Source organism: Numida meleagris, chromosome 4, assembly GCF_002078875.1.
Source record: "Numida meleagris isolate 19003 breed g44 Domestic line chromosome 4, NumMel1.0, whole genome shotgun sequence".
Classification (NCBI taxonomy): domain Eukaryota; kingdom Metazoa; phylum Chordata; class Aves; order Galliformes; family Numididae; genus Numida; species Numida meleagris.
This window is the reverse complement of record NC_034412.1, coordinates 14910476-14922772: the sequence shown is the minus strand read 5'-3', so window position 1 is coordinate 14922772 and position 12297 is coordinate 14910476. Positions and strand designations below refer to the sequence as shown.

Genomic DNA, 12297 nt, shown 5'->3' with positions numbered 1-12297 from the left:
TTGTACAAAGTCATGTTCAAAATTCTATCTTGTGTTTCATATAAAGAGTGTCCTCTGAAGTTGTGGACAAAATATTCCATTTACATATTTTCCAGTTACCTTTTTTTATGTGTGTATCTGTGTACCAATGATAAAGCATTAATGTTTAATTTTATAGCATTATCTTGAATTACTTTAAATTAGAAACAGAATCTATGTATCTGGCCATATTAACGTGTGTTTTAGTGTATTTTAGAATATTGGACTCTAATGAGTCTGCTCTGCTATAACACAACAGCTGAACATGAATATTGTTGTCTCTAGGGTTAACGATTGTATTCTACGAGTAAATGAGGTCGATGTTCGTGATGTGACACACAGCAAAGCAGTTGAGGCATTAAAAGAAGCGGGATCAATTGTACGATTGTATGTCAAAAGAAGAAAACCAGTGACAGAAAAAATAGTGGAAATAAAGCTTGTAAAAGGCCCTAAAGGTATGTAGGAAGTCTAAAACTCCTGCTTCAGGAGAAGGATAGAGTTGATGATAGATTTCTGTATTTATTACTTAAAGAACACTGTACCTTGCATGCGAAATTCTAGGAGATGCAAAGTAATCCAAATTAAGGCAGAGGCATCACAAATTTTCATCCATGTTTGTCCTGGAACTGTTCCTGTAGAATGCGTGTTTTTCACCGAAATTTTAAAAATGTGTAGTTCAATTGTTTTGCTGATACTATTTAGTAATCTTCAAGTACATTATAAACAGGAGTAAAATATGTAATGTAAATCACTCAGTTCTTTGAAAGATTAAAAAAAGGTTTAGCATATTCTTTTATTTCTCTATGTGATGTTTTGGAAAACAGTTTTTAAAATATCAGTTATGATGCTATAGCTTTGCTATGTGTGTCTTTCCAATGCATGAAGAAAATAATTTGATTTTCAGAACTGCTATAAATGTTATCGCTTTTCCAAAACTTTCTGAAAAATCATAGAGTTCACTTGGAAAGGCATCCAGTATTGCTTCGGCCACAGCCTCGTATTTTTATATGTATTTCTGTGTGTGTATGTATGTGTTTACTCATGTATGATATAGATAGCATTACTATTCACACTGTCATTTGAATCTAGAGAATGCTATAAGGTTTCTTGAGTAATGACTTTATCTTCAAGCAGGTCTTGGTTTCAGTATTGCTGGTGGTGTAGGAAATCAGCATATACCTGGCGACAACAGCATCTATGTAACCAAAATTATTGAAGGAGGGGCAGCCCATAAAGATGGAAAACTTCAAATTGGTGACAAACTTTTAGCTGTAAGTAAAAGCAGCAGTTTTTTTTTATGAGTATTTACTTCTAGACTCAGTAAGGACGTGACTCAGTTTGTGATTAAGCTATGTGTTAGTGCAGAACTTTGCAGATATAAACATTAAAAATAAGATTATCTGCATCATGGGAAGTGTGTATCTGTGTACCAATGAGAAAAAAAGAATCTAAGAGTTTGCTTTTGTACAAGTAAACTGACAGTCTAATAAAAAGAGAAGTTGTAGATTTAGGCAAATGTCTGAGGTAGCGTAACATAACGTGGATATTGCTCACTGTGATAGTCAGTAGCATGAGCATAGCTTTGATTTGAATTGTTCTCCAGGTAGGAGAGAGGATTAATTAACAACAAAAAGTGAAGAAACATGGAGACAGCTTTGGACCAATTGTGTCTTTGGTATATGAATCATAATAAAGACTCCCAATGCTAGATTACCTCAAGAGATTTCAGTGAGTGTCATATGAAAACTTGCATATATTTTTGTGTTATTTGCTTCTTTTTTATCTTTAGGTGAATAGTGTTTGCTTAGAAGAAGTTACTCATGAAGAAGCAGTGACTGCCTTAAAAAACACATCTGACTTTGTTTATCTGAAAGTTGCAAAACCCACCAGCATGTTCATGAATGATAGTTATGCCCCTCCTGACATCACAAACTGTAAGTTCAGCTTTTCTTTATGGCATGTTTTTCTCTTTAAGGCTTTAATATATACCATTTTAGTTCTTTAAGTTTAAAGCTTTTTAAAATTAAACCCTCACTGTTATGAAAATTTGATGAAAGATGGTTGATTTATCAAGAAATTTATGCTAAACAGAATAACGTCCTAGAGCTGGTATGAAGAAAAAACTTCAACTGTGGGACTATTTGGTCTGTTTCTGTGACTGATGTGACTAGTCCTAGAGACTTGGCATTTCTGATCATTTACTGATAACCACGAGGAGCTTAAATGCCTAATTCACATGGTGCTATGTAGTTCCATATCTTCTGAAAAACGATGTAATACTGTTTCAGGTGGCAGTTAGTGATCTTCTGAGTATTTTTTTTCTGTTTTATGGACTTTTCAAGCATATGCAGTTCATGAATAAACAGTCTAGGAGGAAAGGGGAAGGTCTTAACCTCTAAAACGTGCAGAATTCCATGTATTCCATGATTACATTGCTATTATTCACTTTGATGTATTTTTTGATAATTCAGATGTAAAAACAGTGGTTAATAACTGCTAGTTAGTTCCACAGTTTAGATATTGCATGGATTTTTCTTGTGAGTCCTTCAAATGGAAGTGAAAGCAACTATGGCAGCAATTGCAGAAGGAGCTCATCTCAAAGATACTGCTGTTTGCTGATGCAAATTCTAGTGCTACTGCTAAACACTTAAAATATCAGAAGGATTTACTCTAAAATAGCACGTTATAAATCATAAATCATATTGAATATTGTGAATACATTTTACTGCTATATTGAAAAATAAGATTTTTTCTATTAACCCAGACTGACCTTTCGTTCAGTTTCTAATTCATTCACTCTAGGACTTTTTTTTTCCCCTATGACCAAACATTCTAAAGTAGGAGTGAGGAAACCATTCCTTTCTAATAGGTAGAAAGAATTTTCAAATATGCTATTTGCCATCTATTTATTTAATTTAATATTTATCCAATAATAAAATGAAAAATGTATGGGCTCTTCTTGAGGACCACTTGTACTCATCTCTTCCATTAACTTGGTCCTTGGGGGAAAAGCAACATGTTTTTTGACTTATTTTAGGGTTTTTATTTATTTGTTTCGCTGTTAGATGTAAATAATAGATATCAGATACTTAGTACTGGTATGTTCAGATAGTACCTCGTATGAAAAGAGGAACGCTTGGAATAAACCAGTGATGTAATCTAAACCAGCATGTAATGAACAATGACAAAAATACAATAAACAAAGTATTGAAGTACCTTATACGCCTTATATCACCTTGTTGGCGATAGCTACAGTAGCTTTAAATCTGTTCGTAAGCCTATTGAAATTGCAAAGTGGAACTAATTAAGTTTTCTCTTTACTGTCTTACTAAAATGATGTTCTTGAAGGCTCCATTCACTGATACAAAACTAATTTTCAGCCTTCATTTATTCAGCCTCTGTTTCATGCTCTTGCCTGTGATTAAAGAGCAGCCATTTTCCCTTATGGGATCTAGTTTATCCAGTAATCCATTCAGCCTTTCCCATCGTTTCTGTGGAGGAGAGACTTTTTTTTCTCTCTCTCCATTGTAATTGACTTCTTGTCATATGTTTCACTTTGAATTTAGATTTTCTGGAGCCAAGAGAACCTGATTTGTAGTGTTCCTGGTAGTACTGCAGTGATATGATTACATTTTTGTGGATGGTGATGTGACAAACATAGAAGTATCTTAACTATTACTCCTGTTCCTTTGACCATTGGGATGTTTATTTTATTAATCTATTTTGGGGGACAGAGGCAAAGCCTCAAAGAAGCTTGGGGAGAGGAAGGTAGAGAAGGACCTGGTTCCTGACAAGGTGGCCAACTCCCAAAAACACAGTGATACCCTGGTATTAGCAAAGGTCATACTTATTAATTCCTCCCTTTCCTAGGTTATTATTATTTTTTTTTTTAAAAAGCACAGACAAAAAAAAGCCCCTACCACCATAGCAATGAAAAAACAACTTGGTATAAAGGCTCACTGACTAGAAATTAGTAGTCTCCTTGGGGTGATAATTCTGTTTTTATATTCCTACTGTCTGTATCAATAAGTACTTTGAAAGAAGTATTAATTCTAGCAGTATGCATAAGGCATAAGGGCATGCTGCAGGCTCTCTTCTTATGCAGAGAATAAATTTCTCCCAGCTGGTAGATGAGCTGGTGACTCAGTTCATTGAAGTTAATTGCATCATAGCATAAAGCCATGAATCCCTACTGCCCAAATATATGCCTGGACTGCTCACTGCCCAGATCCGCCTTTGATTTTGCTTATGTTTTGTTTGCTTTTTTTTTTTAAATAAACACTTTATCAGAGACATAGAGTAGCGCAATGCTCAGTACCTACTGGTGTGGTACCTGTAATGTCTGCAGAACATGAAGTATATTACTCATGGCGATAAATTTTGGGATCACGATCACTGATGCCATCCATCTGGCTAGTAACATTGCCAGCTAAACTGATTGGTGTGTTTCGTAGTCACAGCTAATAGCCTTCTGAAATAAGTCACATATCAGTAGGGAATGGAAATTACCTCAGTAATCTGAATATAAATGTTGATCATTAAGTGGATCCTGGAAGAAGAGTTGAGTAACTTATTTGTACAAACGAGTATGAGTTCAGAATATTACTGAATAGGTCTAGAACTTGCTATTTAAAACCACCAAATTATAGATATCAGAGACAGGAAAGTGTCTACGCTTTTCTTGAGAGACAGATTACTTAATTCATGTACAGGCCTCCTTTCAAGACATTATTAATGATGCACTTTTGACTTTTAGTAAATGTTAAATTGTTTGTCTTGTGTCTGTGCATGTATGTGCATGTGTGCATTGGTGCAATGTTTCCACCGTACAATGAGAAATAAAGTAATGCAAGATGGAATAATCGGCTTTCTCACTGGAAACGTAAATGCTTTATCGTTGCTTAAATGGCATAAATACGGGAAGAGGAGAGTATGTAATGACAGTAAATTACATTGTAGTTTAAATTTTATTTCCATTTTGGAGATCGTACTTGTGGTAGTGTCATCAGTTTGCAGATTTTCCATTTTCCTGTTGTATAGCATTGCGCAGTAGGGATGGATCTGGATCTAGACACAGAACTTCTCCTTAAGTGTCTTTAACTTTTTCTGTTGAAACAAGTTAATTTTATGCATGCAATTGTCTTTTTGTCCAAAACACAATTTTGTTATCAGTTACTGCACTAATAATGTTTACTTAGTGGCTTTGACCTCATTTGGGATTCAGAAAGTGATGACTTTTTATTTCTGTCATGTTGCTTGTGAATGTTCTTCAGGTATAATATCCAACTAAAGCAGTTTGTGAATAGGTACAGGCTCTGTTTTTTTTCTTCTGGAACTCCGTAGAGAGCCTTTTGTGCCATGTTAGGTTAGCTTCCACAACACAGCACTAAGAATGATAGCTTTTAAAAAGGTAGATTGGAAAAACACACTTAATTACTTTTAAAAGCACTAGCTGATAAACTACCTAAGCAGTTAATAGTGGATTTTAATGCTTGCTGAAACTCAGTCTAGAAAATTGAAAACTCTACTGCTGTGACAGAGAAAAGAATACAAAGCAATCTGGTATCAGATTCTACGCAGGCACTAAGGTACTGTGTTCAAGCCTCAATGCTTGATGCACTTATACCAGAAAAAAAGGTTTTCATTTGTAGAACACATTTGGAAACACTGAATATGACTATGCCATTTTAATGGATGCTAAAAGTTAATATGCCTAACTTGGAAATATAATGCAACCTCTTAACTACTTATTGGGAAAAGTTTTCTGAAATTATGGCATATTTTCCATCTATTGTAAGGATTAAGCTGCTAAGTTTTTCTAGTGTGGGTATTGTGGCTTAGTCAAAACTTAGGCATGTCATGCGGAGGACTACTCAAGATTCATGGCCTGTTGTAGAAGAGGTTAGACTAAACCTTTATTACACACCTTTTAATCAGTGCAGCTGATCCTTGCAGTACAGTTGATTTTTTGCACAAGCTTGTTTATCTGTCTCAGTAAATTGATGCCTCTTACCTTGAAGAACAGGAGGTAGAATAATCCTGCCTTTTTTTCTTAATGTGAGCTGTTGGCTGAGCATCTCTACCAACAGCTATGCTTTCATTTCAAGATGATTGTGTTCAGTGTCCAAGAAATTTAACATCCCTTCTTGTTCAGATCTGATAGTCAGAATAGCCTAGAGTATCTTCAAGATGCTGGGATACTCCACATTAAAGCACCAAAAGAAAAAAGTAGGCTACTTGTCAGTTTGGAATAAGTATAACATTAAGTCATACATTTTGTTTTTAGAAGTTGCTCTACATAATATTTTGTTTCAGTTCCAGCAGCTTTCTCATTCTTGTCTTAATGCTTATTTTTATTTTTCTTCCTCTTTGAAGCTTATTCTCAACCAGTGGACAACCATATCACTCCATCTGCCTACTTAGGACAGTCCCTTCCCCCGGCGTCTCCAGGGCGATACTCACCAATTCCGAAGGGAATGCTTGGAGATGATGAGATTACCAGGTAATGAAGAAGAAAAGCTACATCAGTTAACCAGGGAAGCTTGGAATATGTGTTTGTGGGAAAAATGCTCATAAAGATATTTCAAAACATAAGTGCATCTCTTTCTTACACTTCAAATACTGTTTTAAGGAGCAAATTGGGTATCTTTTTTTAGAAGTATATACATGATGTATCATTCTTGGAGTAGTATTAAAATCAGAATGCCCTGCCATAATGCTTTATGAGTTGACTGAGCTTTTTAGGATGGTAGAATTAACAGACCAAAGATTATTCATTATTCGAAAGCCAGCGGTATGTCTTTTTCAGACAAGGGTTTGTTTTATTTTGATGGATTAGTAAATCCGGAATGGCTAGAGAGCTCTTAATCCTTCCCATTAACAACTGCTCATTACTTTACCGATTCAGTAGTAGATTGCATTAATGTTTTTGTTCATCAGTAAAGCTCATCTAATTTTGTTACTTTTTTGTCCTGCAAGTTGGGAATGTTACACTGCATTTTCAGTATGTTGTTGCTGAAGTATGTGTCACAATATCTTGTAATATGGGTAATGTCATTCAGTTTCTGAGATGAGATCTACCCAGATTGAAACATATAAGTGACATAGTCAAGCTGAAGAATGAGTTTTTGTGTATTAGAAGCTGGGAGAGCCCCAGGTATGTCATTGTATTTTTTAGCTTATGGTTGGGTGGGCATGTATGCCAAAGTGATTCTGTCCTTCTGACAGTATTGCTGATGTTGTAAGTGCATAGGTTTTCTCAAAATTACTGAGATTTTTAGGCTTCCTTTGAAATGTAAGGGCTATTCAAAGAGGGCTTCAGGTGCTCTTCTTGAAATTACCTTCCCTTCTTCCACTACTTTCATCCCAGAAAGAGGCTTAGATATTTTGAATAATATGTAAAGAGATGCCATGCACGTATGTTCTCTAACTGCAGCTGATCTGTTGATGTGTTATTGTGATCTGGAGCAATAATTAGCTTTTCACAATGTCATATGTTTGTAATAAAATAGCACTCTGAAAAGAGGAGTCTGACATCTGATAGAGGGTGAAATTTAGGAATTTGGTGCTAACTTGATCTAAAAGCTAGAGCAGAAAAGGAGCAGTTTTAAAAATTGGACTAGATTATATTTTTTGTTTTGGAAAAATGCAGCATCGTAGTTTATCCTATAAATTAATAATTTATGTCTCTGAATATTTAAGAATGTCCGTTAATTGTTCTTTAGTGCTCTCTAGTGATTTTTAACTGTAGTGCACAGTTGCTCTGTTTTTATTATTAGAAGTTTTCTGTTTCTGAAATCATCCATGCTTTTGTTCTACTGGATAAAACAGCAGATTTTTGGAGAAGGGTTTCTGCGCTAGATGTTGACCAGCTGTATCTATTGAATTCACTCTTCTAACTTGATCAGCATTTCTTCTTTTGTTTCCTGATCCAAGCCAGGAAGCCAAGAATGAAACAACTTGGTTTGGATTTAACTTTTTCAGTTACAGTTTCTGCAAACAAATTGCAAAGATACATGAGAAAGCTACAATTTCTGTCTTTGCTGTTTTTTTTTTTGTTTGTTTGTTTGTTTTTTTGTTTTTTTGTCCAACTAGAATGGAATTAGAGAAGCAAGGACATATGTTTCATTATTAACTTTTCCACTAGAATTTAATTGGTAAGTTTCAGAAACAGAAAATAATGTTTTTATTATGATTAGATTGTTCCAGGCTCTTGAACGACATGGAAAGTATTAAATATTGTCATGTGGTACTGAATAAGCAACATAGCCGGAATTCAGAATACATACATACAAACGGATAGTTCAGTTCACCTAACAATAGAGAGGGGTTTTTGCATCTTCAAGCAAAATAGAAAGTATACAAATAATAGAAAATATTTGAAAATATAACTGGTTTTGGGGGGAACATTTTTGCTTTAAATGTATAAGTTTTGATACCTGAATTTTCAATACTTTTTTTTTTCAGACTACTTATCTTTGCTTTTGTAATCATTTATTTTACTTTTATTCATGAATTGTGACTAAGATTTGGCATTCGTTTCTTTCATCTAGGGAGCCTAGAAAGGTTGTCCTGCATCGAGGATCAACAGGTCTTGGTTTCAACATTGTTGGAGGAGAAGATGGAGAAGGAATTTTCATCTCTTTCATCCTTGCAGGAGGACCAGCTGACCTCAGTGGAGAGCTTAGGAAAGGCGATCGTATAATTTCTGTAGGAATCCTTGCTTCTTTTATTTAAACATCAGCAGCAAAAAAAGTTTTCCCTTCTTTTGATATTAATGCCAGATAATACAATTTAAATGCAAAGAATATAATTAATTAACTAAGCTGAATTTGAGACAATGAAACAGGTGCTAATATGTTTCTAGAGTATCTTTGAGGATGTTAATCTGCTTCAGTTTCTCATCTCTATCTCAATGAAAATGGCACTTTTCTATCTCAGACGTTATTCAGAGTGAAAAATTGTAAGACTTTAAGTTAATTTTACTGATATCTGAGGAGTGTGTGTATCTAAATGGAAAGAATGCAGGCTTCAGAAACAGGCCATCGAATGAGATGGAGACACTTAGCGGTAATGACTGAAACTTGATGCTTCGCTTCCTGGATTAACTGCAAAACTTCCCATTAGTTTTAATTGCACCCATCTCATACCTGTCTGAGGACCTTTTCTGTATTAGTACTGAAGGTCATAAAGATCTTGTGTGTCTTTTTGAAATGACTTAATTTATGAACAATAATTTCTCGGAACAAATGCATTGTATTTTGGTAGATATTTAAGGGAAAAAATGATTTTGGCTTTGCTGTCATTAAAATTCTGATAATAAGGTACATCTTAACTTGTAACAATGAGAAACACTTTTGGTCTATAATGTGACACACTTCTGCTTTAATTTTTTTTTCTGACACTTTTTAAAATGACTGCATTGAAAGCAACTAGACAACTTAATGGAGGATGAGGTCTGTCACTGAATTTTAAGCACAATGGTCTGTAGTCATGCTTTTGCTAAGGAGGTCCCTGAAGTCCTGTTGTGGAAAGCTGGAGTGAACCATCACAGAAGGCAGCGTTCAGTGCATGTCCTTAAAAAGAATGAGAAAGATGTTAAAAGAAAATTGACCTAGCGATAATAAATTCCTGAAGTGATATACTGTGATTATTTGTTTCTTGACAGATGGGTATATGCGGGAGAGGATTCACTGTCTTTTGATTTCAGTAAAGATCACTAATTCTTGTTTATACTAACTAGCTCATAATGTTGGAACAGGGAAATCTCACAAGGCACAGAAACTTGTTTCTATCCAGTTAACTTTTTTTTTTTTCATGAGTCTGTATTTGTGATGATAATTGTAAACACAAACATTTATTTTGATAAAAATGATTTTTTGTATAATTTGTAGGTAAATGGAGTGGACCTGAAGGCAGCAACCCATGAGCAAGCAGCAACAGCTTTGAAGAATGCAGGCCAAGCAGTAACTATTGTGGCTCAGTACCGTCCAGAAGGTAGGATAGTTTCCATACACATTTGAGTTTTGCATCCCCACCTACCCTCTTGTGAGCATAACAGAAACAAATAATGTAATAGATGTTGACGCATACCTGTTAGCATAATTGCAAGTAAGTGTTGGTACCACACAGCTTGATATGTTACTTGCTTGGATCATGTTCAGAATTTTGATTTCTTTCCTAAATGTTAACACTGTCAGAACATGAAAGTTAAGCCAGTAAAGCCACAACTGAGTAGAAATACCACAACATTACTTATATCCTACTACTGTCTTTACCTTTTAATAAGGTGCTTTATTTTCTTTATCAGTAGGAGGATGAAAGACTAATTCCTACTCTGTTGTGTTGATTCAGATGACCTAAAGAAACTATCAGATTTTCATTCCTCTGTTTCATACTAAGCTGGTATTTAGCAATTTCTTCTGATCTGGATTAGACTGCAGTGGGTGCTGATTAACCATCCTTGTGGACTCTGCAGAATCGAAATAATACTATCTCAGCACAATGCAATGTTGTCCTCATGCACTTCTACTGCAAGTTTCAAATGCCTTTGTCTGTTTGAGACTTTAACAAGTCAGTAATCTAAAATGATATGCATACCTAGAGTCTGTAAGATCATGTATTATTGTTATGTATATGACAAGACATTCTTGATGGCTTGTTATGAACTATTGTCAACAGCTTGTTCTGTGGTTTTACTAACTTGGAAGGCACACAACTAAATCTTGTTTGCACTGATTTGTCTGCTTAAAACTTTTCCCTTTGCAATCCTAGCAAGGAGTAAGTGTGTTTATCTGGATAGTAAGAAGAACTGCCATATTCATCTGAAATTGTTAGGTAGTTGATCACAGCACACTCCTCTTCATTCTCTTTTTCTGTTTTTCTGTCATGTTTCTCTTACCCTTCTTATCTTGTTCTCCCTGAGCCTTTGAAGTGTTAGCTTTCACATTTCCCTCATCTCCACCTGTGTCAACATAGTATCATATTTTCACCGATCCAGGAACTCTTGTCAGTAATAAGGCCAACTCATTTGTTTGTGCCTGCTTCACAGTCAAATCCCTGCAGCCAGCCCATATGGTCAATGCCTGTGTTGTCTTTTGACTGTGTGCATCCTGTTCACATGTTGAGTCTGTAGATTGTTCTGTTCCAGGACTGGAAATAATAGTAAGATTAGCATTGGTTCTGGCATGTTTGCTTAGGCTTTGTGTCTGAATTGCCATGTATTTCTGCTGATGTGCATTTGGCCTATCCTCTGTTAATTCTTCGGTGTTCTTGTAGGTGAGCCAAATTGTGACATCTTGTAGCCCCAAATGTTAATGATCTCTTAACTTATTAAGAGTTAAAGCTTCTGCTTTTATTTACTTGTGGGTTGTCCTTTTGAGGATCAAGCCACTTTTTTTTTTGTACAAAGAGGGCATTCTTGGTCACTGTTTCTTCTGCCAGAAAGATATTTTGAGAAGTGGTTCCTAGTAGCAGAACAAATGTTTCTCTGGTAGAACATATTCCAAGACACAACCACTTTATTTCTTCCTTGCCAAAAAAATGTGTTCAGACTTCATCTGTTTTTAGAGGAAAACATGCAGTTTTTCAGTCCTCTTTATCTGGCACTCATGCTTGTAAAAGCAAAGGATACCTTCATACTCCAAAGGTTGGAACTCTCTTTTCGTAAGAAAGAACTAAGCATTTTAGATGGTTCCTGCTCTTTCTTCATTACTGCTTGTCCAAGTAGATAACTCGTTTTCTTGAAACATGTTTTGAGGTGCTTGACCGATGGGATTTTGAGTCATTGGACAGAGGTTTGCCTAAAGCAACATACTCTTGCCTCTGTTACAAATTTCTCAGCAACTGTCACTTGTAGGCTTCAGACTTAGAGCTGCGCTTATTCCTTCATGATTACTGAAGCATTCAGAACAAAACTGCATGCAGCTGAGCTGTATTGAGAATGTGGTTCTCAGAGAATTATTGGGCCCATTTGAAAGAGTAGTTGTGGGAGATGTTTCTTGAAATATCCTAGGTTATAGACAGACATCTGATATTATTCAAAGAAAGGATTTTTTTCCTTCTGAGATGTTTTGTCCACATGCCAGTTTTTCTCTCTGGAGTAATGCTTTGAGTTCCCATTCGGAGTGGGAATGTTGGAAGCATGTCAGGGTCTGCCTTACCCTTTTGAAGTGTGCCACAAAAGAAAAGTGCATGTAGGAGATTGAGATCCATTGTATTTTGGAGACAAAGTAAGAATTGATACGTGGCCAATATACCTCAGAGAGCTCTAGCTAGTTA

The 12297-nt window shown here is 35.5% G+C and overlaps 1 protein-coding gene across 5 annotated transcripts in view; it reads left to right on the top strand.

The window, feature by feature from the left end:
• DLG1 (discs large MAGUK scaffold protein 1) overlaps window positions 1-12297 on the top strand; it is a 143260-nt gene that overhangs the window by 97934 nt on the left and 33029 nt on the right. For all 5 annotated transcript variants that reach the window (XM_021393513.1, XM_021393512.1, XM_021393510.1 and 2 more), the window contains 6 exons: window positions 304-473; window positions 1153-1289; window positions 1808-1952; window positions 6394-6520; window positions 8571-8727; window positions 9912-10014. In XM_021393513.1, the coding sequence (XP_021249188.1) occupies window positions 304-473; window positions 1153-1289; window positions 1808-1952; window positions 6394-6520; window positions 8571-8727; window positions 9912-10014 (839 nt within the window). The remainder of the gene's footprint in view (window positions 1-303; window positions 474-1152; window positions 1290-1807; window positions 1953-6393; window positions 6521-8570; window positions 8728-9911; window positions 10015-12297) is intronic.